This window comes from Triticum aestivum, chromosome 6A, assembly GCF_018294505.1.
Source record: "Triticum aestivum cultivar Chinese Spring chromosome 6A, IWGSC CS RefSeq v2.1, whole genome shotgun sequence".
Classification (NCBI taxonomy): domain Eukaryota; kingdom Viridiplantae; phylum Streptophyta; class Magnoliopsida; order Poales; family Poaceae; genus Triticum; species Triticum aestivum.
This window is the reverse complement of record NC_057809.1, coordinates 213,366,114-213,392,579: the sequence shown is the minus strand read 5'-3', so window position 1 is coordinate 213,392,579 and position 26,466 is coordinate 213,366,114. Positions and strand designations below refer to the sequence as shown.

Here is a 26,466-nt window from a genome sequence, read left to right as displayed (position 1 = left end):
CACTGGCAACATCAAGACCCTTGTCCATAGAGGTAACTTGTTCAGGGCAACTGGTCTAGGATTCTCAAAACCATCATAGTCCTTCATGATTACTGCTTGGTGCATGAATAGCCATGGTCACATGTTCATTGCCTTATTCCAATCAACCAAGCACCCAAACTAAATCATGAACAAGTTGTCGTCGATCTTCCTCCATACTCCTTCGCCAAATTTTAGGCGGACCTCATATCTGAATAGCAGGTTGTAGGGCTAAAACCCCAAGTAGTGTGTGCCTTGGCTATCACTAACCACTTGGCTACATCCGATGGCTCAAGTATTTCCTCCTCCCGAATGAAACTCTCTTCCTCTACTTCATGCAAATTCAGCCAGCCCAGGAGGTCCTTTGCATGCTCCTTCCTAGAATTGCCCATCCTCCACCGATCGCAAACCAAGCCATCAAAACCCTGGGTCTCTACACCATCAGGTGAAGATCATATACGACGGGTATATACCCTTGGTTTTTCCCTAGGGGAAGCCAAAGAACTGAGGGAGAGGACCCAGCCAGATTGTCATAAACCCCCAACGTCCAACATAAATGCATGCTTGGGAATCTAAAAGGAAAATGCATGTTTGGATCTTTTCTATAGTTTCCAGAAAGACAAACAGCACCAGGAGCCTTCGGAGCAGCATGGGACCTAAACGCATCTGCTAAACCACGGCACCAACATGACAACAATAAGCGACATGATAAAAATCAAGTATATAACCGCCCTTTATTACCAAATTATTCTAAAGTACACATCTGGAGTGCTCAATCAAACCAGCACCACAGGGAGGAGGGCCGAATGCGCTCCGCCTACCTAGGGGTTCTAGACTAGCCGTCTGAATGCTTGTGAGCGAGCTCCTTGAGAACATTGCCGAGGTCGGCCTCGCCCTTGGTGCTCTTGACCCACTTGGCCTTGATCCTCACCCTCTCGATGCTCTGCTTCACCGTCCTCGCAATGCTCGCCTTGGTCCTGCTCTTGAAGAACTCCTCTGCCTCATCACCCTTCTCGTCCGTGGCGAGCTGAGACAAATCAACAATGTTTCCTCCGTGTTAGCAGATTCAAGTTTCATTTGTGCACATGCATTTGCCTGTATGAGCGTGGCATATACTCCGTAACAGGTTATGACATTTACCGGTGAGACAGTGACGGTGATAAAATAGGTGAGCAGGTGTCCAGTGAAGGTCTCTGCTATGTAGTCCCAGTTTTCCTGAACCACGGACAAGGCATTTAGTTAGCACAGAAGAAGAACAAAAGAGAGCAGCAAGGCTAATCATAACCAGGGAGATGCAAAAATAGCAATGAATACCTTCAACCATGTCCATGCCACCTCATGCGCTGCTGCAGTCACTCCGCGGAGCACAAATATACAATCCTGATTCCTTACCTATGGATGCAATATATCATGAGTTAAGCTGGCTCAAAGTAAACTGTGTCATCGAAAACGTTCTATCGCTTCCTTGTTACCTCAGATGATAGCAGGAAATTCAGCGCTTCACAAACAACGTCAGGGTCAGGGGATGATGCCAAAGAACCTTCAAAGAGGAGGATCATAAATTTTAGCGAGATTCCACAAATATCATTGTAATTTGCAAATATAATCTTCAACAAAAGGGAAATATTAGCTTACCTAGCACACGGACTTTTTCCTGGCTCAGATCAGTTTCCCTGTAAATCTTCAGGAGAGATTCATACCCACTTTTGTTTGACTTGTTCACTGTCTGCATCAGAGCAACATATGCAGCCTGTACAATACAGTAAGATGGTTAACAAGTGGACTCTACATAGTTTGCAAGGTTATATAGCTATATGCTTAATTTAAGTTCTGTCACAGTGCTAACCTTTCGGACATCTGGTGGGAGGAGTGGCGTCTCTCTGTCTTCCAGAAAGACATTAAATCGACGGACAGCCTCTTCTATGGTAGCCTGATGGCCTAGTTCCGCCAGAGCAGTTAAGAGTGTGCCTCTTAACAGTGCATTCAGGTGACCCTCCCCACCCTTGGCATCCCAGCCAACTCTCCTGCAAAGGGCGGATTTCTGAAAGGTTAGAAGAGACTGCACGATAAACTATCCTTCCACTACAGAATGATAAAAAGTAAATAACTTACTGTGCGAATGGCTCAAGGAAGTCAATTAGGAACTTCTTCATATTAACCAACTCCTCAGGTGCAGCAACAGCCATCATCTCATATATGCTCAGGCTTGTCTAAAAGGGAAAGAACAAAAACGCTTTAGAACAAAATCAAGTTTAGGAAAAAGAAAAATTTATTAGAATAGGAAGAGTAGTACATTGATGGCATGTGCAAGCACAGTATACTCAGTCTCATTCTTGTACGCAGCAATCAAATGCAGCAACGTGACCAACTTCTGTTTACCAGCCATACAGAGGGCATAGGTGTCATCAAGTACACCTGTATTGATCAGACAGTAATAATGTGAGAATAGTTGAACAGGGAAAGACTTACACAGTTGTAAGAAGCCATGCAAAAGTTTTACCATATCTGTCTGCTGCACTCAGTATGTTGGTCTCAACTGCATGCCTAAGTCGGGATGCAAGTTCCTCATCATAACTCACTCTGTAGAAACCAGTCTGATCGACATTAAGTTTAATCCAGAAATCATCTTTCTTTTGACATTCTACGAGCCCTGACAAATTGAAATCCTCCTGTTTTCCACGGAAAAGGAACTTCTGCTGAACTGAGTACGAACAGCAGCATAGTGTGATGGGAACCACCCATTGCCCAACTCCTTCAGACCCACTTGACAGGAACTGTGTCTGCAAAGAGACAAGACCAAAAAATGTTCAGAAAGCCACAAGCCAGAACAAAATTTGATAATAATGATAAAACATGTAAAGTTGAAAAGGATTTTGCAGATGTCCATGGCCAACCTGCTCCAGCTCTAGCTTTCCATCCTTTAGTTTTACGCTGACAACAGGATAACCTTGCTGCTTCGTCCAGGAGTGCATTAGTGTTTTCACTGGCTCACCAGACCCCTCTTCGAGGGCAGCCCACAAGTCCTCTGTCTTGGCATTTGAATATGCAAACCTTTTGATGTATGCAGCCAGCGATTTCTAGCAAAACGAAGAACAGTTGAATAAACTTCTTGTTTCCGCTCAAAAGCTATTTTAATTTTCAATTGACAGGTTCCCACGAATGTGAAACTAATGTGCAAGTTTAAGTTCCAATGAATAGTCTATATATAACTACAACTAAGATTGCATCTAGTTCACCCAACTGTCCAAATACATTAAGAAACTAACAGGGTATGTCCTTCTGAGCTAGGGGGTAGCATCTCAAAAGAAATCATACGGCCAGGCTCACATGATCTGTTAAACTTGCACACTGGGAAAAATAATTAAAGCAAACCTGGAAGATCTCAGCCCCAAGGTAGCTCTGCAACATTCGGATAACAGCAGCTCCTTTCCTATAGCTTATAGCATCGAATATCTCATCTATTTCATCAACATGATTTACATCAACCTGAAAATAATAGATAATAAGCCACATATACACATCAAGTAGTAAGATAGGTTATAATGTAAACAATTGGCATAGTGTGAAGGGCATGAATAGAAAGTTTAAAGTCTCTGCTAGTGCATTTAGGAGAATGTGATTTTTCTAAACCCCCCATCTTTCAGTGTGACAGGACCAAATTTCCCTCCAGAATATTACTGGAAATATGAGAAGCAGTTGACCTTTTCCCTCCCCTGTACAACATGAGTGCAGATCCCTAACAAAGTCATATCATAGCACGCTGACAGTGACGACATAATTGTTACCTCAATTGGATGTGACCCTGCAAGAGCATCCAACCTGAAACCTGTTGTAGATTCCTCTAGAAACTGAATCCAAACATTCCATTCTGGAAAGAAACGATCTGCAGCTAAGTAGGATACCTGCCATGACAGCAACATTAAATGAGCAACAACATGAAATAATTATAAGTTCTCAATATTTTGGTGTTTTCAGTTTCTTACCCATGTTGCAAAACCTTCGTTCAGCCATAGGTGTGTCCACCATTCCATAGTCACAAGATTTCCAAACCACTGGTGAGCTAATTCATGTGCAACAACAACTGCAACCTGGACAGATAAGAAGGAATTAACTAATTAGTTTTTAAAGGATGGTGTCAATGGCACATGGCCAGCAAATAGCATATGCACACTTACTCAACAAAATGACTTGCAGCATCTATCAGTGCTTTTGTTTGTTATTAATTGCCAGACGAGAGAAATTTTTGATTTTGTTATGAGATTCAGCATTGTGCACTGATATACAACTAAATATATTTTCATGTGTCTTTGTAAAAGACCTAATGACGATAGAGAACCACATTCCCAACTTAGTACGAATGGTTGAAACAATAAAATCCCATAGAAACCCATGGGTCTCAGAGTGGGACCCATAGTACCTACCCTTTGCTTATTAGCAGCTGCAGAGTGTTGCTCATCAAATAGCAAAGCTGTTTCACGGTATGTAACTAAGCCATAGTTCTCCATCGCTCCAGAAGCAAAATCAGGAATGGCAATCATGTCCATTTTTGGGAGAGGATATGGCACAGCAAAGTACCTACAATTACAAATGAGCCATCATTAGCTGAACCCATGAATACAGTTTTACTCCCTCCGTCCGTGAATAAGTGTACTTCTAGCCTTTGTTCTAAGTCAAAGTTTTAAAATTTTGACCAAATATATACAAAAGAGTAGTAACATATATGACATAAAATTGATATATTATGAAATTACAATTCAAAACGAATCTAGTGATACTAATTTAGTGTCATAAATGCTGCTACTTTTCCCTATAAGTTGGTCAAAGTTTTAAAACTTTGACTTAAGACAAAATCTAGAAGTACACTTATTCATGGACGGAGGGAGTGGGTGACAGATACTCAAATAAATACAATCACTTGAAAAGGTTTCCAGAAGGGGTACAAATTTAATAAATCATCATAGCATAAAAAATCATTTTACAAATTGGAAAGACTTGTTGTAGACACAAATGCCATCTCTGGGAAAGGTCACCATTTCAACCTATGGGACTTAGGCCCTGTTCTTTTGACGGCTTAAGGCATAAGCCGTCCCCTCCCCAGCTTATGTTAGAAGCCACCCCCCATATTCGTTGGGGCTTCTAAAATAAGCTGGGGAGGGGGCAGCTTATTTGAACTCGCCAAAAGAACTAGGCCATAGTAATCATCACATCATGAAATGAGCTTTTAAAGCAATATTTGGTAAAGTTGTATTGCATATAGATGGGAAAATACATGGTTCCCAATCAAGTGCATATACACAAACGCCTCAAACTAAAACATATAGATCAACCTATGGAACTAATGTTTCAGAATACAGAGGTGCATCAGTTTGACTAGCTGCCTATGTGCAATGGTAGTATTATTTACATCAGAATGTTTTGGTAATTATTAGAGTACCAGAACCTCCTAGACAACACTATTGGGTTTGAGAAATGCAGCATCTAGAGAGAACTACAACAAGAGCTCAAGACGACATTGTTAATCAATATACTAGGGCAGGAGATCAGAAAATTACTCCTTGAAGAGGATCAGTGTCTTCACAGCAACCTCTAGCGCAAACTTCCCCTGGGCACTCTTACCAACCTGTGTGTAAACACGAACACTAGTACCTGCAAAGGGGAAATGAGGCCAGCATGAACCGCCAAGAGGTGAAAGCGAAAGAGAGACCTATGGTAAGTAATGTGGCAGAGGAGCTACAGTACCATCCGCGGTGAAAGCTTCTACATAATCGAACATGCCGACAATAACGGCCACTAGGTATGTTGACATTATCGGTGATTCTTGAAAGTAGACAGTTTTGGTAGGACCATTGACCTTCTCTTCAACAACTGGCATATTTGACAAAGCAACGGTCTCAGACGGAACGTCAAGAGTAATTTTAAATACAGCCTGCATGGGTAAAAGGAACGGTTAAACCCAAAAGTATGTAATATAAGTCTGCTTAATATTTTATCCTTCTGTTCAAAAGATGCACCACAATTTAGCCTTCATTGAAAAAACAGAAAACATAAATGGCACATATTTATACTGTTAACTCTAGTCATATTATGACACCAAAGCAACTTGAAGTAAGCATTATATCTCATTATGGTATATAAGTTAAAATCAAACGATGCTGCTCCCGATGAATATAATCAGGCATCATGGAAGCATATTCCATAGGGTTGAAGGATACATCCAGCCTGTGCGGCCAAATTGTTTGGTTCAAATCGAGAGCTCGAGTAACAAAAGATTGAAAACGCAGAATTTACTAATCCAACAAAGTGAAATACTAACCAGTTAACAGCCAAATTGTGCAGAATGGATAACATCACACAAAATTCATGGACTTCATGAAAGCTAACTATGAGGAATAGCAATCCACATAAACACTATACGTCACGCATTTCTTCCCTTCACCGGCACAACGGAAGTAATAGCAAACTATCAGCCAAAAACAAAAAGTAAAGCAAAGCCTTAAACCTTGAAAGACGGTTCATCCCAGCATGGGAAGCAGCGCCTTGCATCAGCAGGTTCAAACTGGGTTACAGCCATGTTCTTCTTCTCCCCATTGAGCTCATACACACTAACAATCAAAAGGGAAAAGATTATATTGTGAATATCTTTATAAATATAAACCTTTGAGATATCAAATGATTACCTTCTGTAAAAACCCTTCATCTTATCATTCAAAGTTCCTTGGAATGCAATTACCAAAGTTCCCTCCCCAACAGGAAGCACTTCATTGAAGCGAATAATCAAGATCTCATCCTCCAGTGCACTGGTAACCTCCACAGGAAGTAATACCTGATACAAAAGATAGCATGATTCATGATCAAATATAGAATGAAGTGCCAGGCAGCCTGACATCTCAAGCAGGTGTAGTCTGCTCAACTGCACAGGTCCCCCAAAAGTTAGGGGCCCCCAACTTTACTCAGCACTCTATTACTACTAGTATAAATCATGAGTTACGCTTCAGATTAGCAAAGCATTTAATTGCCCAGGTCCGTGAATGTCACCGTCAAGCCACCCATTCACTTCTCACAATTCCAACTCTCTTCTCCATCTCGGTTTCCCCTTTGCTGTCGGACAAAGCAAATCAAAGCATAGCTACTAGCCTACTGATTTGTCTCCCCCGAACTAGTTTGTTGTTCCCAAGAAAAATCCTGTCGATGGCAATGAATCAACCTATTCTACTTTTACCTATTTCTAACATATTTATTCGTGAGCTGAAGCACGTGATTTTATTTCCTTATTTTGTTCTTCTGATCTGAAGCGCGGACCTGGTGCAGTGGCAGAGTCCTTCAATTTGTGGCCTGGAGGTCATGGGTTCGAACCCGCCTCAGCACTAATAATGATTTATTCTGCGGGATAAAAATCCCATCTTGGTCCAAAATATCTAGAAATACTCACATCACTCCAGAAAAAAAAGGATATATGACAATGCTTGTTTGGGTGCGACGTGATTATAGAAGACCAGATTGGTCTTATAAAAAAGGAATAAATCTAGACCGTTCAGTCAGATGGAAGCAGACTATAGCGGTGCAGATTACTTCTGGAGAAAAAGACTCTTCAGATTATAACAATGTAAATTATTCATAAGAAAAAAAAATCTAGACTGCTTATTTTGATGAGAGCGGGTTATAATAGTGCAGGATAGCACTTGGTATAAATGTGTTGTAAATCACCTTTTGGGAGAAAGTAATCTTGCTGCGGAAACTATGAAGACTATACAAATTTTTATGATTAAATTTATGTCAGTATGAGGTCTAACTCCAGATTGTGCAGACTGATTTAGTATGTACGGTGTATGACCCTGGTGCCAGGAAAATGTTTGAAACAGTCTTTAACTGTGAAAGAAAAACAGTACATTCTATTCTAACGCAGATCATTTGCCTAATAATATGTAAACAATATAATGACTATTAATGTTGAGCTTTGCCTAATATGTAAGCAGCATATCTCTTCCTTTTCCAAATCTACACCTCATAGTGAAATATCACGATCACAATGTTCCATGGAGGCAATACATCCAATTTGAGTCAGTTGCAACTCGTAGGCAAAGAACCTATGAACCCCATAGTAAGCAGTGCACATCCAACTGTTGAGCTTTTAAGCAGCGCGAAATCGATCTCACTCACTCACTTCACTACCAAGGCAATGCTAACACGTCACCTTCCAAGGAGCAAAACCTAGCCAAAACCTAGCCGCTGGGCATAACCCCGTTCCAAAACCCCACCCGACCAATCGCCAAGGTTTCCACATCCAAAACCTAGCCGCGGCTTCCACATCCCAAACCTCACACGAATAGATCAAACCGAGGAACCAGTGACAATCGCGACGCGAGCAGCTAAGGTAGGTACCTGGCCGGAGCCCTTGGGCGCGAAGTGCACGTCCCCGGGGGACACGTCGAGGTCGGCGGCGTTGAGCACGAGGAAGCGCGTGGGCGTGGCGACGTCGACGTCGACGGACACCGAGCCCGCGAAGGTGCAGGCGGCGAGGTCCGGCGTGAGGAGCAGATCGTACCGGCGCGGCGCCGCGAAGCCCGGCAGCCGCGCCTGCCCCCTGAAGTGCTCCGCGCTCTGCTCCAGCTCCGCCGCCATGGTCACCGCGGCCGTCGGTGGAGTGTGAGGGAAGGAGAGATTTGGAAGCGTCGGACGCTCGGAGGAGGCGCTTTGGTTTGGCGATGAGTTCTTTTGCGATTTTGATTCCTGGGACCGTGATTCTCTACAATCGACCGAAAAGAACTGGCCCATAGTGGGGCAGGGCAGTCTTTGGTGGATGTACGGCACGGCGCAACCTACAACCGCACAAGACCAGTTTTTTTCGTTAATTGCACAGAAGTATCACAATTGAAGCATCACATGTACTCCCTCCGTTCCAAAATAGATGACCCAACTTTACACTAAAATTAGTACAAAGTTGAGTCATTTATTTTGGAACGAAGGGAGTAGATTGGTACCATAATTGCTAATTTTTGCGTGTCAGTATCAACATTGGTCCAATTTTTGCAAAAAAAGGTTAAAAGGCTGATTTACATGTATTGACAGTGTATCTGACGGTTGGGGCCCGTCTGGCAGGTGCCGACGTGGCATATTTTTTGCAGAAAACCCCCTTTGCTTTATACGTAATCACATAAATACCCGTTTTTTTGCGGGAAAAATGTTAACGTGAGAGGGTTTTTTTTCGTTCGGACTTGTTTGGAAGTTTCCAACGAACTGGACAAATAAATAAAGTGAACGAAAAATCGCGCGCGCCAGGTTTCGAACTGAGACCTGCAGCACGAGGCGGAGCGCGCTAACCACCAGGCCAGAAGGCTGCTCCTGTTACTGTTCAGGCAGAATTTTCTTTATACAAGAAACAAACGCTGGCCGGTGGTTGGGCCAACCAAGGCCTGTAATTGTTTTTTCGTTTCGCGTTTTACTGACGCGCGTGCTGGGCTCGTTCGCCCAGATTTCTTTTCTATTTATTTATCTTATTATTATGCTTTATTTTTCTTTCTGGTTTTGGCTTATTTTTAGGTTTTTCTTTCTTTCTTCTTTTATTCACTGGGTTCGTTTTTCTTCTGTTTTTAACATACTTACTAAACATTTTTTTAGATAGGCTTCAATACATGATGTTTTCAAATACATGATGAACATATTTTCGAATTTGCATGAACATTATCTTAATGTACACTGAGCACCTTTTCTGCGTATAGTGATCATTTTTAATGCTTGATGAACTTTACTTTACAAACAGTGAGCATTTTTTAATATATTGAACTTTTGGGTTGAACATTTTTTTAATATATACGATGAACATTTTTGTAATTTAGGTTCAACATTTTTTAATATATACGATGATTATTTTTGTAATATAGGCTGAACATTTTCTTAATACATGATGAATTTTTTTGACAATGTGTATTTGAGAAAATGTCCAGCATGTTTTAAAAACTTATTGCGTAAAATCATTCTAGCATTTCGAGAAACACATCAATTTTTTAATAAAAGTTGCACCGTTTTAGTGCACCAATATGTAATCACAAAAAATGTATTAATATTATGATTAAAAAATAAGTAATTCAGGGCATGCAACCGCGCTGGGCTCGGCCACCGGCCCAGCGTGTCTACTATAATATAAAGGACCACCCGCCCGTAACCTAACACAAGCTTCGTTGTGGCCTTGTGGCTAGCGCGCTCGGCCTGCGAGCTGCAGGTCGCGGTTTCATAAAAAGTATGCCACATTGGCACCTGACAGACGGGCCCCAACAGTCAAATACACTGTCAATACGTATAAATCAGCCTTTTTTGTAAAAACCTGGACCAATGTTGGTATTGACACGCAAAAATTAGCAATCGTGATACCAATCTGCATGTGATGCCTCATTTGTGGTACTTCTGTGCAATTAACTCAGTTTTTTGCCTTGTGCTGGAGATAGGGCAGAACTACGAGATGGAAAGGAAAAGAAAACGTGCCAGCAAATCAGTTTTTTCTTTTCTTTTTATTAGGGTGAAAACTCTTGTATACTCAGTCACAATGTCATTACAATCTGTGAGTGCTTGCTCGGCTGCAATTGGAGGACCAAAATTAACCCAAACTCATGGTTTTACCTTTCTTTCTTTTTACGAAAAAGATTAGATCTATTATAAAGATTTATCGAAAGTAAAAAGCACCTCAAACATAATAAAAATTACAACAAGATCCATGGACCACCGAACGACCATTGTCATCGCCAGAATGAGCCGCCGACGCGCCGCTATCACCGCTCCCATGCCGGAGCCGGTCTGGCCTTGTCGATGACAACTAGGAAGTCTTCGTGCATGTGTCCCTAAGGACTAGCGCACTGAAGCCGCAGTCGTCGCCTTTGAATTCTTGAATCGATCTGAAGAACCTGACACCAAATATCGTCGTTGTGTACGTACGACGAGAAACCCTAACATCACCGTCCTAAGAAGCTGGCAGGAATCTATGCGGAGGGGAGGCGAATCCATGGGCTAACCGACGGAGATCGAGGGGAGGAAGGCTTTTCCAAGTCGCCTTGAGATAGAGGAAACAAAAGCCATGGTTCTACCTTTCACAACGTGTTTGGTTGGGGGTAATCAGAGGTAGGGAATGGGAATTGAAGGGGTACGAGACTTCAAATCTATTGTTTGGTTAAGGGGATTGAGAGTTCATAAGAGAATAGTCATGGGACTCTAGACTCGAACTCCCACCGTTTTATTAACAGGAAAGGGGTGAGAGTTGGAAGGGAATTGTTTTAGTGAGTCAATCTTAACCATTCACCGTAATTTACATCAATTTCTCTTGTCTATTTCCTTGTCAATTCCCACAAACCAAACACGGGAATACAATTTCTTCTCAAACTCTCATACATAATTTTCATCATGCATCAAATAAGGGATTGGAAATAAAACGACTCATTTCATGTCTAATCTCAATACAACTCCCTACATTAAACTCCTATTCCCTTTCCCAATTTTTGCCAAACGCACTGTCAATTTAGGGAAATTTGCTACGCAATCCCTAACATTATGTAAATCAGTTCACTTCACTTTTTTAGATTAAAAACGGGTTACTCACTTTGAAAACATAGAGTTGTAGACGTGCTTTTCCAGAAACACTGACACAATGTATACCTACACACATACACTCACCATCACCACATGCACACAACAAGTCTCCCGCTCAGGGGGAAAATGTTCACTGTGTCCTAATACGTGAAGTATGTGATTTTCAGTGCAAATCTGAAAAACTTCCATTTTGGTGTCACATGTCAAACACTATCTTTCAAATGTGAGGCGTAGGATCAAGATCCAATGTTGATTGTATCTTTTGCCTTCACTTACCGCTTTGCGCGTGAAGAAATGAACACCAGCCATCCATTGCAGATCCGACACTCACATTTCAAATAGCGAGATGTGAGACTTACAGTCACATTTCACTTACACTTCCATTTTTGCGTGTTTGTCTGGATCACGAATCCATTATGAAACTTGCAATCAAAGCATGATACTTGGGTCACCTGATTGTTAGCGGATAGTAGATGTGGGACTCATAATGAACCCCTAAGATTATTTTGCAAATAAACACCATTTCCCTCACAATGATGAAATATGCAACCCTTTAGCGCGAAGGCTCGTCACTAATCTCGGCTCATGATAATGATGTCATCACCACCAAGACCTCATGCCAAACATAACCTTCAAGACCAAAACCAAAAACGATAGGTAGAGTTGGATCTATGAGTTGGTTAGGTAATCGACCTGTAGTAAGGGGGAATGATTGTGAACCCTAAGGACCAACCCCATGGGATGGGAAGAAAATGACGGAAATATGCCCTAGAGGCAATAATAAAATGGTTATTATTATATTTCCTAAATCATGATGAAGGTTTATTATTCATATTAGAATTTTATTGACCGGAAACTTAAATACATGTGTGGATACATAAACAAATATCATGTCCCTAGTAAGCCTCTACTAGCCTAACTCGTTGATCAAAGATGGTTAAGGTTGAAGGAAATGTGCCCTAGAGGCAATAATAAATTATTATTTATTTCCTTATATCATGATAAATGTTTATTATTCATGCCAGAATTGTATTAACCGGAAACATAATACATGTGTGAATACATAGACAAACAGAGTGTCACTAGTATGCCTCTACTTGACTAGCTCGTTGATCAAAGATGGTTAAGTTTCCTAAACCATAGACATGAGTTGTCATTTGATTAACGGGATCACATCATTAGGAGAATGATGTGATTGACTTGACCCATTCCGTTAGCTTAGCACACGATCGTTTAGTTTGTTTCTATTGCTTTCTTCATGACTTATACATGTTCCTATGACTATGAGATTATGCAACTCCCATTTACTGGAGAAACACTTTGTGTGCCACCAAACGTCACAACGTAACTGGGTGATTATAAAGGTGCTCTACAGATGTCTCCGAAGGTACTTGTTGGGTTGGCATATTTTGAGATTAGGATTTGTCACTCCGATTGTCGGAGAGGTATCTCTGGGCCCACTCGGTAATGCACATCACTATAAGCCTTGCAAGCATTGCAACTAATGAGTTAGTTGCGGGATGATGTATTACAGAACGAGTAAAGAGACTTGCCGGTAACGAGATTGAACTAGGTATTGAGATATCGACGATTGAATCTCAGACAAGTAACATACCGATGACAAAAGGAATAACGTATGAAGTTATGCGGTCTGACCGATAAAGATCTTCGTAGAATATGTTGGAGCCAATATGAGCATCCAGGTTCCGCTATTGGTTATTGATCGGAGACGTGTCTCGGTCATGTCTACATAGTTCTCGAACCCGTAGGGTTCGCACGCTTAAAGTACGATGACGGTTATATTATGAGTTTATGTGTTTTGATGTACCGAAGGAGTTCAGAGTCCCGGATGATATCGGGGACATGACGAGGAGTCTCGAAATGGTTGAGACGTAAAGATCTATATATTGGACGACTATATTTGAACATCAGAAAGGTTCCGAGTGATTCGGGTATTTTCGGGAGTACCGTGGAGTTACGGGAATTCGTATTGGGCCTTAATGGGCCATACGGGAAAGGAGAGAAAGGCCTCAAAGGGTGGCCGCACCCCTCCCCATGGGCTGGTCCAAATTGGACTAGGGAGGGGGGCGCCCCCTTCCTTCTCCTTTTCCCTTCCCTTTCCATCCCTCCTACTCCTACTACTTGGAAGGGCTCCTAGTTCTACTAGGAAAGGGGGAATCCTACTCCCGGTGGGAGTAGGACTCCCCTAGGGCGCGCCATAGAGAGGGGCGGCCCTCCCCCTCATCCACTCCTTTATATACGGGGACAGGGGCACCCCAAAGAAACAACAATTGATCTCTTGATCTCTTAGCCGTGTGCGGTGCCCCCCTCCACCATAATCTACCTCGATCATATCGTAGCGGTGCTTAGGCGAAGCCCTGCGTCAGTAGAACATCATCATCGTCACCACGCCGTCGTGCTGACGAAACTCTCCCTCAACGCTCGTCTGGATCGGAGTTCGAGGGACGTTATCGAGTTGAACGTGTGCAGAACTCAGAGGTGCCGTGCGTTCGGTACTTGATCGGTCGGATCGTGAAGATGCACGACTACATCAACCGCATTGTACTAACACTTCCGCTTTCGGTCTACAAGGGTACATGGACAACACTCTCCCCTCTTGTTTCTATGCATCACCATGATCTTGCGTGTGCGTAGGAATTTTTTTGAAATTACTACGTTCCCCAACAAAGGTTTCCTAACCATAGACATGTGTTGTCATTTGATAACGGGATCACATCATTAGGAGAATGATGTGATGGACAAGACCCATCTATTAGCTTAGCATATGATCGTTCAGTTTATTGCTATTGATTTCTTAATGTCAAATACATATTCCTTCGACTATGAGATTATGCAACTCCCGAATACCGGAGGAATACCTTGTGTGCTATCAAACGTCATAATATAACTGGGTGATCATAAAGATGCTCTACAAGTATCTCCGAAGGTGTTTGTTGAGTTGGCATAGATCGAGAATAGGATTTGTCACTCTGTGTATCGAAGAGGTATCTCTGGGCCCTCTCGATAATACACATCACAGAAGCTTGCAAGAAAAGTGACTAAGGAATTAGTTACGAGATGATATATTACTGAACGAGTAAAGAGACTTGCTAGTAACGATATTGAACTACGTATGAAGGTACCGATGATCGAATCTCGGGCAAGTAACATACCGACAGACAAAGGGAATTATGTATGTTGTCATAACGGTTCGACCGTTAAAGATCTTCGTAGAATATGTAGGAACCAATATGGGCATCCAGGTTCCGCTATTGGTTATTGACCGGAGAGGTGTCTCGGTCGTGTCTACATAGTTCTCGCACCCATAGGGTCCGCACGCTTAACATCCGTTGACGATATAGTGTTATATGAGTTATGTGATTTGGTGACCAAATGTTGTTCGCAGTCCTGGATGAGTTCACGGACATGACGAGGAGCTCTGGAATGGTTCGGAGGTAAATATTGATATATAGGACGATACTATTTGGACACCGAAAGAGTTTCGGGGCATACCGAGTAGTCAACGGGTCACTAGAAGGGGTTCCGGTAAGCCTGGGAAGTCTATGGGCCATATGGGCCAAGAGAAGGGAGCACACCGGGCCACAAGGGGCTGGTGCACCCCTCTATGGCAGCCGGCCCTAGGGATAGAAGGAAAGAGGGGACTAGGCCTCCTCCTTCCTTCCCTCCCCTGCTCTTTCCTTCCCCCTTAGGGGAATTATGGCAGGGGGCGCAGGCCAGGGCTGGCCAGCCACCTTTGTGGTACACCTGGATGCCTCCCCTCTCCCCCACCTATATATATATATGTGTGTGTGTGGGGGGGGGAGGGGGCACCACACAAGGGACACAACATTGTCTTAGCCGTGTGCGGCACCCCTCTCCACAGTTTTGTTCCTCGGTCATATTTTCGTAGTGCTTAGGCAAAGCCCTGCGAAGATAGCATCACCATCACCGTCACCACGCCGTCATGCTGCCAGAACTCAACTACTACTTTGCCCGTCTTGCTGGATCAAGAAGGCGAGGACGTCGCCGAGCTGAACGTGTGCTGAACGTGGAGGTGTCGTACATTCGGTACTCGATCGGTTGGATCGCGAAGAAGTTCAACTACATCAACCGTGTTAACAAACACTTCCGGTTACGGTCTACAAGGATACATAGACACACTCTCCCCTCTCGTTGCTATGCATATCCATGGATAGATCTTGCGTGTGCGTAGAATTTTTTTTGTTTTCCATGCAACATTTCCCAACAGAAAAAGCTCCTGCTAATAGAAAAAAATCCACAACTCCTTGGATTTATCTGTTGGGAATCGTTGCATGGAAAACAAAAAAAATCTACGCACACGCAATGATCTATCCATGGAGATGCATAGCAACGAGGGGGATAGTGTGTCTACGTACCCTCGTAGACCGTAAGTGGAAGCGTTTAACAACGTGGTTGATGTAGTCAAACTTCTTCTAGCTCCAACCGATCAAGTACCGAACTTACGACACCTTCGAGTTCTGCACACGTTCATCTCGGTGATGTCCCTCGCCTTTTGGATCCAGCACAGCGTCGAGGTAGTAGATGAGTTCCATCAGCACGACGGTGTGGTGATGGTGATGGTGAAGTGATCTCCGCAGGGCTTCGCCTAAGCACTACGAAAAAATGACCGAGGATGTAAACGGTGGAGGGGGGCGCCGCACACGGCTAGGCAATTGTCTGGTGTGTGTTAGGGCACCCCCCCACCATATATATAGGTGGGAGGGAGAGGGGAGGCAACCACGAGGCACCCAAGTAGGCCGAATCCTACGTGGGGTCTCCCCATGACCGGCGCCCTTGTCGGTGTCAAACCGGCGGATCTCGGGTAGGGGGTCCCGAACTGTGCGTCTAGGATCGATGGTAACAGGAGATGGGGGACATGATGTTTACCCAGGTTTGGGCCCTCTCTAGGGAGGTAAAACCCTACGTCCTGCTTCATTGATATTGATGAATATGAGTGTTACAAGAGTGGATCTACCACGAGATCGTAATGGCTAAACCCTAGAAGTCTAGCCTATGTGGGTATGGTAATGAGTATACGTGGTGTCCTTTCCGGACTACCCCCTTCGGTTTATATAGACACCGAGGGGGTCTAGGGTTTACATGGAGTCGGTTACATAAGAAGGGATCTCCGGTCGCCAAGCTTGCCTTCCACGCCAAGTAGAGTCTAATCCGGGCACGGTGCATTCTTCGGTCTTCATGTCTTCATAGCCCATCAGTCCAGCCCATGGATAACAGGTCGGACACCCGAGGACCCCTTAGTCTAGGACTCCCTCAGCCCCCCTTGCCATATTTGCTGGAGGGGGAAGGAAAGAGGGAGGAGAAAAGGAAGGGGAAGGCTGAATCCCCCCTTTCCTTTCTCTTCCCATCTTTCCTTCTCCCTCTGATTCGGCCCATGTGGGGGGAGCACCAGCCCCTGGTAGCTGGTGTGTTTCCCCTCTTGGCCCATAAGGCCCATATCTTTTGTCGGGGGTGCCCGGAACCCCTTCCGGTGACCCGATATGTACCTGGTACCCTCCGGAACACTACCGGTGTCCGAATATCATCATCCTATATATCAATATTTACCTCTCGGCCATTTAGAGACTCCTCATCATGTCCGTGATCTCATTCGGGACTCCGAACAGCATTCGGTCACCAAATCACATAACTCATATAATACTATATCGTCATCAAACGTTAAGCGTGCGGACCCTACGGGTTCAAGAACTATGTAGACATGACCGAGACACCTCTCCGGTCAATAACCAATAGAAAAACCTGGATGCTCATATTGGATCCTACATAATCTACGAAGATCTTTATCGGTTGAACCATTATGACAACATACATTATTCCCTTTGTCTATCGGTATGTTACTTGCCCGAGATTCGATCATCAGTATCTTCATACCTAGTTCAATCTCGTTACTGGCAAGTCTCTTTACTCATTCCGTAATACATCACCTCATGACCAACTCCGTAGGTGTATTACCGAGAGGGCCCAGAGATACCTCTCCGATACTCGGAGTGACAAATCCTAATCTTGATCTATGCCAACTCAACAAACACCTTCGGAGATACCTGTAGAGCATCTTTATAATCACCCAGTTACATTGTGACGTTTGATAGCACACAAGGCATTGCTCCGGTATCCGGGAGTTGCATAATCTCATAGTCTAAGGAATATGTATTTGACATGAAGAAAGCAATAGCAATAAAATTGAACGATCACAATGCTAAGCTAACGAATGGGTCTTGTCCATCACATCATTCTCCTAATGATGTGATCCTGTTATCAAATGACAACTGATGTCCATGGTCAGGAAACCTTAACCATCTTTGATCAATTGGCTAGTCTAGTAGAGGCTCACTAGGGACACGGTGTTTGTTTATGTATTCACACATGTATCAAGGTTTCCGATCAATACAATTCTATCATGAATAATAAACCTTTATCATGAATAAGGAAATATAAAATAACAACTTTATTATTGCCTCTAGGGCATATTTCCTTCAGTCTCCCACTTGCACTAGAGTCAATAATCTAGATTACATTGTAATGAATCTAACATCCATGGAGTCTTGGTGTTGATCATGTTTTGCTCGTGGAAGAGGCTTAGTCAATGGGTCTACTACATTCAGATCCGTATGTATTTTGCAAATTTCCATGTCTCCCTCCTTGACTAGATCACGGATGGAGTTGAAGCGTCTCTTGATGTGTTTGGTTCTTTTGTGAAATCTGGATTCCTTCGCCAAGGCAATTGCTCTAGCATTGTCACAAAATATTTTCATTGGACCCGATGCACTAGGTATTACACCTAGGTCGGATATGAACTCCTTCATCTAGACTCCTTCATTTGTTGCTTCCAAAACAGCTATGTACTCCGCTTCACAAGTAGATCCCGCCATGATGCTTTACTTGGAACTGCACCAACTGACAGCTCCACCAATCAATGTAAATATGTATCTGGTTTGTGACTTAGAGTCATCCGGATCAGTGTCAAAACTAGCATCGACGTAACTTTTTACGACGAGCTCTTTGTCACCTCCATAAACGAGAAACATATCCTTGATCCTTTTCAGGTACTTTAGGATGTTCTTGATCGTTGTCCGGTGATCCACTCCTGGATTACTTTGGTACCTCCCTACCAGACTTACGGCAAGGCACACATCAGGTCGGGTACACAACATAGTGAAGGAAATATGCCCTAGAGGCAATAATAAAGTTATTATTTATTTCCTTATAATCATGATAAATGTTTATTATTCATGCTAGAATTGTATTAGCCGGAAACATAATACATGTGTGAATACATAGACAAACAAAGTGTCACTAGTATGCCTCTACTTGACTAGCTCGTTAATCAAAGATGGTCATGTTTCCTGACCATGAACAAAGAGTTGTTATTTGATTAACGAGGTCACATCATTAGTTGAATGATCTGATTGACATGACCCATTCCATTAGCTTAGCACCCGATCGTTTAGTATGTTGCTATTGCTTTCTTCATGACTTATACATGTTCCTATGACTATGAGATTATGCAACTCCCGTTTACTGGAGGAACACTTTGGGTGCTACCAAACGTCACAACGTAACTGGGTGATTATAAAGGAGCATTACAGGTGTCTCCAAAGGTAGATGTTGGGTTGGCGTACTTCGAGATTAGGATTTGTCACTCCGATTGTCGGAGAGGTATCTCTGGGCCCTCTCGGTAATGCACATCACATAAGCCTTGCAAGCATTACAACTAATGAGTTAGTTGCAAGATGATGTATTACGGAACGAGTAAAGAGACTTGCCGGTAACGAGATTGAACTAGGTATTGGATACCGACGATCGAATCTCGGGCAAGTAACATACCGATGACAAAGGGAACAACGTATGTTGTTATGCGGTCTGACCGATAAAGATCTTCGTAGAATATGTAGGAGCCAATATGGGCATCCAGGTCCCGCTATTGGTTATTGACCGGAGACGTGTCTCTGTCATGTCTACATTGTTCTCGAACCCGTAGGGTCCGCACGCTTAACGTTACGATGACAGTTACATTATGAGTTTATGCATTTTGATGTACCGAAGGTTGTTCGGAGTCCCGGATGTGATCACGGACATGACGAGGAGTCTCGAAATGGTCGAGACGTAAAGATTGATATATTGGAAGCCTATGTTTGGACATCGGAAATGTTCCGGGTGAAATCGGGATTTTACCGGGTTACCGGGAGGTTACCGGAACCCCCCGGAAGCCATATGGGCCTTCATGGGCCTTAGTGGAAAGGAGAAAAGGGCAGCCCAAGGGGACTGCGCACCTCCCCCCCTCCCCTAGGCCTATTAGGACTAGGAGAGGTGGCCGGCCACCCTTCTCCCTCTTTCCCCCCTTGGGGAATCCTAGTTGGAATAGGATTGGGGGGGAGTCCTACTCCCGGAAGGAGTAGGACTCCTCCTGCGCCCTCTCCCTGGCCGGCGCCCCCCTCCCCCCTTGGCTCCTTTATATACTGAGGTAGAGGCACCCTAGAACACAGAAGTTGATCCACGTGATCTATTCCTTAGCCGTGTGCGGTGCCCCCTGCCACCATATACCTCGATAATACTGTAGCGGAGTTTAGGCGAAGCCCTGCTACTGTAGTTCATCAAGATCATCACCACGCCGTCGTGCTGACGGAACTCTTCCCCGACACTTTGTTGGATCGGAGTCCGGGGATCGTCATCGAGCTGAACGTGTGCTCGAACTCGGAGGTGCCGTAGTTTTGGTACTTGATCGGTTGGATCGTGAAGACGTACGACTACTTCCTCTACGTCGTGTCATCGCTTCCGTAGTCGGTCTGCGTTGGGTACATAGACAACACTCTCCCCCTCGTTGCTATGCATCACATGATCTTGCGTGTGCATAGGAAATTTTTTGAAATTACTACGAAACCCAACAGTGGCATCCGAGCCTAGGTTATTTATGTTGATGTTATATGCACGAGTAGAACACAAGTGAGTTGTGGACGATACAAGTCATACTGCCTACCAGCATGTCATACTTTGGTTCGGCGGTATTGTTGGACGAGACGACCCGGACCAACCTTACGCGTACGCTTATGCGAGACCGGTTCCCTCGACGTGCTTTGCACATAGATGGCTTGCGGGCGACTGTCTCTCCAACTTTAGTTGAACCAAGTATGGCTACGCCCGGTCCTTGCGAAGGTTAAAACGGAGTCTATTTGACAAACTATTGTTGTGGTTTTTGATGCGTAGGTGAGATTGGTTCTTACTTAAGCCCGTAGCAACCTTTCCGAACTCCGAATATAGTCGTCCAATATATCGATCTTTACGTCTCGACCATTTCGAGACTCCTCGTCATGTCCCCAATCTCATCCGGGACTCCGAACTCCTTCGGTACATCAAAACTCATAAACTCATAATATAACTGTCATCGAAACCTTAAGCGTGCGGACCCTATGGTTCGAGAACAATGTAGACATGACCGAGACACGTCTCCGGTCAATAACCAATAGCGGGACCTGGATGCCCATATTGGTTCCTACATATTCTACGAAGATCTTTATCGGTCAGACCGCATAACAACATACGTTGTTCCCTTTGTCATCGGTATGTTACTTGCCCGAGATTCGATCGTCGGTATCCAATACCTAGTTCAATCTCGTTACCGGCAAGTCTCTTTACTCGTTCCGTAATACATCATCTTGCAACTAACTCATTAGTTGCATTGCTTGCAAGGCTTATGTGATGCGCATTACCGAGAGGGCCCAGAGATACCTCTCCGACATTCGAAGTGACAAATCCTAATCTCGAAATACGCCAACCCAACAAGTACCTTCGGAGACACCTGTAGAGCACCTTTATAATCACCCAGTTACGTTGTGACGTTTGGTAGCACACAAAGTGTTCCTCCGGTAAACGGGAGTTGCATAATCTCATAGTCACAGGAACATGTATAAGTCATAAAGGAAGCAGTAGCAACATACTAAATGATCGGGTGCTAAGCTAACGGAATGGGTCATGTCAATCAGATCATTCAACTAATGATGTGACCTTGTTAATCAAATAACAACTCCTTGTTCATGGTTAGGAAACATAACCATCTTTGATTAACAAGCTAGTCAAGTAGAGGCATACTAGTGACACTCTGTTTGTCTATATATTCACACATGTATTATGTTTCCGGTTAATACAATTCTAGCATGAATAATAAACATTTATCATGATATAAGGAAATAAATAATAACTTTATTATTGCCTCTAGGGCATATTTCCTTCAGTCTCCCACTTGCACTAGAGTCAATAATCTAGATCACATCACCATGTGATTAACATCGATAGTTCACATCATCATGTGATTAACACCCATAGTTCACATCGCCATGTGACCAACACCCAAAGGGTTTACTAGATTCAGTAATCTAGTTCACATCGCTATGTGATTAACACCCAAAGAGTACTAAGGTGTGATCATGTTTTGCTTGTGAGAGAATTTTACTCAACGGGTCTTTCACATTCAGATCCGTTATGTATTTTGCAATTTTTTATGTCTACAATGCTCTGCACGGAGCTACTCTAGCTAATTGCTCCCACTTTCAATATGTATCTAGATCGAGACTTAGAGTCATCCAGATCGGTGTCAAAACTTGCATCGACGTAACCCTTTACGACGAACCTTTTTGTCACTTCCATAATCGAGAAACATATCCTTATTCCACTAAGGATAATTTTGACTGTTGTCTAGTGATTTACTCCTAGATCACTATTGTACTCCCTTGCCAAACTCAGTGTAGGGTATACAATAGATCTGGTACACATCATGGCATACTTTATAGAACCTATGGCCAAGGCATATGGAATGACTTTCATTCTCTTTCTATCTTCTGCCGTGGTCGGGTTTTGAGTCTTACTCAATTTCACACCTTGTAACACAGGCAAGAACTCTTTCTTTGACTGTTCCATTTTGAACTACTTCAAAATCTTGTCAAGGTATGTACTCATTGAAAAAAAATTATCAAGCGTCTTGATCTATCTCTATAGATCTTGATGCTCAATATGTAAGCAGCTTCACCGAGGTCTTTCTTTGAAAAACTCCTTTCAAATACTCCTTTATGCTTTGCAGAATAATTCTACATTATTTCCGATCTACAATATGTCATTCACATATACTTATCAGAAATGCTGTAGTGCTCCCACTCACTTTCTAGTAAATACAGACTTCACTGCAAGTCTGTATAAACTATATGCTTTGATCAACTTATCAAAGCGTATATTCCAACTCCGAGATGCTTGCACCAGTCCATAGATGCACATTTTGTTAACACCTTTGGGATCGACAAAACCTCTTGGTTGCATCACATACAACTCTTCTTTAATAACTCCATTAAGGAATGCAGTTTTGTTTATCCATTTGCCAGATTTCATAAAATGCGGCAATTGCTAACATGATTCGGACAGACTTAAGCATAGATACGAGTGAGAAACTCTCATCGTAGTCAACACTTTGAACTTGTCAAAAAACTTTTGTGACAATTCTAGCTTTGTAGATAGTAACAATACTATCAGCGTCCGTCTTCCTCTTAAAAATCCATTTAATTAACTTGGCTTGCTGATCATCGAGCAAGTCAATCAAAGTCCATACTTTGTTCTCATACATGGATCATATCTCAGATTTTATGGCCTCAAGCCATTTCGCGGAATCTGGGCTCATCATCGCTTCCTCATAGTTCGTAGGTTCATCATGGTCTAGTAACATGACTTCCAGAATAGGATTACCGTACCATTCTGGTGCGAATCTTACTCTGTTTTACCTACGAGGTTCGGTAGTAACTTGATCTAAAGTTTCATGATCATCATCATTAGCTTCTTCACTAATTGGTGTAGGAATCACTGGAACTGATTTCCGTGATGAACTACTTTCCAATTCGGGAGAAGGTACAAATTACCTTATCAAGCTCTACTTTCCTCCCACTCACTTCTTTCAAGAGAAACTCCTTCTCTAGAAAGGATCCATTTTTTTAGCAACGAATATCTTGCCTTCGGATCTGTGATAGAAGGTGTACCCAACAGACTCCTTTGGGTATTCTATGAAGACGCACTTCTCCGATTTGGGTTTGAGCTTATCAGGATGAAACTTTTTCACATAAGCATCGCAGCCCCAAACTTTAAGAAACGACAACTTTGGTTTCTTGCTAAACCACAGTTCATATAGTGTCGTCTCAACGGATTTAGATGGTGCCCTATTTAACATGAATGCAGTTGTCTCTAATGCATGATCCCAAAACGATATTGGTAAATCGGTAAGAAACATCATAGATTGTACTATATCCAATAAAGTACGATTATGACGTTCGGACACACCATTATGATGTGGTGTTCCAGGTGGCATGAATTTGTGAAACTATTCCACATTGTTTTAATTGAAGACCAAACTCGTAACTCAAATATTTGTCTCCGCGATCAGATCGTAGAAACTTTATTTTCTTGTTACGATGATTTTTCCACTTCACTCTGAAATTCTTTGAACCTTTCAACTATTTCAGACTTATGTTTCATCAAGTAGATATCCCCATATCTGCTCAAATCATCTGTGATGGTCAGAAAATAACGATACCCGCCGCGAGCCTTAACACTCATCGGATCGCATACATCAGTATGTATTATTTCCAATAAGTCAGTTGCTCGCTCCACTGTTCCGGAGAACGGAGTCTTAGTCATCTTGCCCATGAGGCATGGTTCACAAGCATCAAGTGATTCATAATCAAGTGATTCCAAAATCCCATCAGCATGGAGTTTCTTCATGCGCTTTACACCGATATGACCTAAACAGCAGTGCCACAAATAAGTTGCACTATCATTATTAACTTTGCATCTTTTGGTTTCAATATTATGAATATGTGTATCACTACGATCGAGATCCAATGAACCATTTTCATTGGGTGTGTAACCATATAAGGTTTTATTCATGTAAACAGAATAGCAGTTTATTCTCTTACTTAAATGAATAACCATATTGCAATAAACACGATCAAATCATATTCATGCTCAACGCAAACACCAAATAACATTTATTTAGGTTCAACACTAATCCCGAAAGTATAGGGAGTGTGCGATGATAATCATATCAATCTTGAAACTACTTTCAACACACATCGTCACTTCACCCTTAACTAGTTTCTGTTTATTCTGCAACTCCCGTTTTGAGTTACTACTCTTAGCAACTGAACCAGTACCAAATACCGAGGGGTTGCTATAAACACTAGTAAAGTACACATCAATAACATGTATATCAAATATACCTTTGTTCACTTTGCCATCCTTCTTATCCACCAAATACTTGGGGTAGTTCTGCTTCCAGTGACCAGTCCCTTTGCAGTAGAAGCACTTAGTCTCAGGCTTAGGTCCAGACTTGGGCTTCTTCACTTGAGCAGCAACTTGCTTGCCGTTCTTCTTGAAGTTCCCTTCTATCCTTTTCCCTTTTCTTGAAACTAGTGGTCTTGTTAACCATCAACACTTGATGCTCTTTCTTGATTTCTACCTTCATCGATTTCATCATCATGAAAAACTCGGGAATCATTTTCATCATCCCTTGCATACTATAGTTCATCATGAAGTTCTACTAACTTGGTGATGGTGACTAGAGAACTCTGTCAATCACTATCTTATCTGGAAGATTAACTCCCACTTGATTCAAGCGATTGTAGTACCCAGACAATCTGAGCACATGCTCACTAGTTGAGCGATTCTCCTCCATCTTTTAGCCATAGAACTTGTTGGAGACTTCATATCTCTCAACTCGGGTATTTTCTTAAAATATTAACTTCAACTCCTGGAACATCTCATATGGTCCATGACGTTCAAAACATCTTTGAAGTCCCGATTCTAAGCCATAAAGCATGGTGCACAAAACTATCAAGTAGTCATCATAATGAGCTAGCCAAACGTTCATAACGCCTGCATCTGCTCCTGCAATAGGTCTGTCACCTAGCGGTGCATTAAGGACATAATTCTTCTGTGCAGCAATGAGGATAATCCTCAGATCACGGATCCAATCCGCATCATTGCTACTAACATTTTTCAACACAATTTTCTCTAGGAACATATCAAAAATAAACATATGAAAGCAACAACGCAAGCAATTGATCTTACAACATAATTTGCAAAATACTACCAGGACTAAGTTCATGATAAATTTAAGTTCAATTAATCATATTACTTAAGAACTCCCACTTAGACAGACATCTCTCTAGTCATCTAAGTGATCACGTGACCCAAATCAACTAAACCATAACCGATCATCACGTGAGATGGAGTAGTTTTCAATGGTGAACATCTTATGTTGATCATATCTACTATATGATTCACGCTCGACCTTTCGGTCTCCGTGTTCCGAGGCCATATCTGTATATGCTTGGCTCGTCAAGTATAACCTGAGTATTCCGCGTGTGCAACTGTTTTGCACCCGTTGTATTTGAACGTAGAGCCTATCACACCCGATCATCACGTGGTGTCTCAGCACGAAGAACTTTCGCAATGGTGCATACTCAGGGAGAACACTTCTTGATAATTTAGTGAGAGATCATCTTATAATGCTACCGTCAATCAAAGCAAGATAAGATGCATAAAAAGATAAACATCACATGCAATCAATATAAGTGATATGATATGGCCATCATCATCTTGTGCTTGTGGTCTCCATCTCCGAAGCACCGTTATGATCACCATCGTCACCGGCGCGACACCTTGATCTCCATCGTAGCATCGTTGTCGTCTCGCCAATCTTATGCTTCCACGACTATCACTACTGTTTAGTAATAAAGTAAAGCATTACATCGCGATTGCATTGCATACAATAAAGCGACAACCATATGGCTCCTGCCTGTTGCCGATAAC

General features: G+C 42.7%; 1 protein-coding gene across 1 annotated transcript; it reads right to left on the bottom strand.

Annotated features, from left to right (window-relative positions):
* Positions 1-727: 727 nt before the first annotated feature.
* Positions 728-8,762, bottom strand: LOC123127293 (aminopeptidase M1-A). Its single transcript, XM_044546944.1, has 19 exons — positions 8,398-8,762; positions 6,696-6,841; positions 6,518-6,620; positions 5,758-5,944; positions 5,571-5,664; positions 4,440-4,593; positions 4,002-4,106; positions 3,804-3,920; positions 3,391-3,504; positions 2,913-3,095; positions 2,519-2,798; positions 2,312-2,433; positions 2,131-2,228; positions 1,865-2,042; positions 1,654-1,768; positions 1,491-1,558; positions 1,333-1,410; positions 1,159-1,233; positions 728-1,045 (listed from the first exon to the last, which is right to left on the bottom strand). The coding sequence occupies exons 1-19, from the start codon at positions 8,635-8,637 to the stop codon at positions 854-856; spliced, it is 2,649 nt and encodes an 882-aa protein (XP_044402879.1). The 5' UTR covers positions 8,638-8,762; the 3' UTR covers positions 728-853.
* Positions 8,763-26,466: the final 17,704 nt, after the last annotated feature.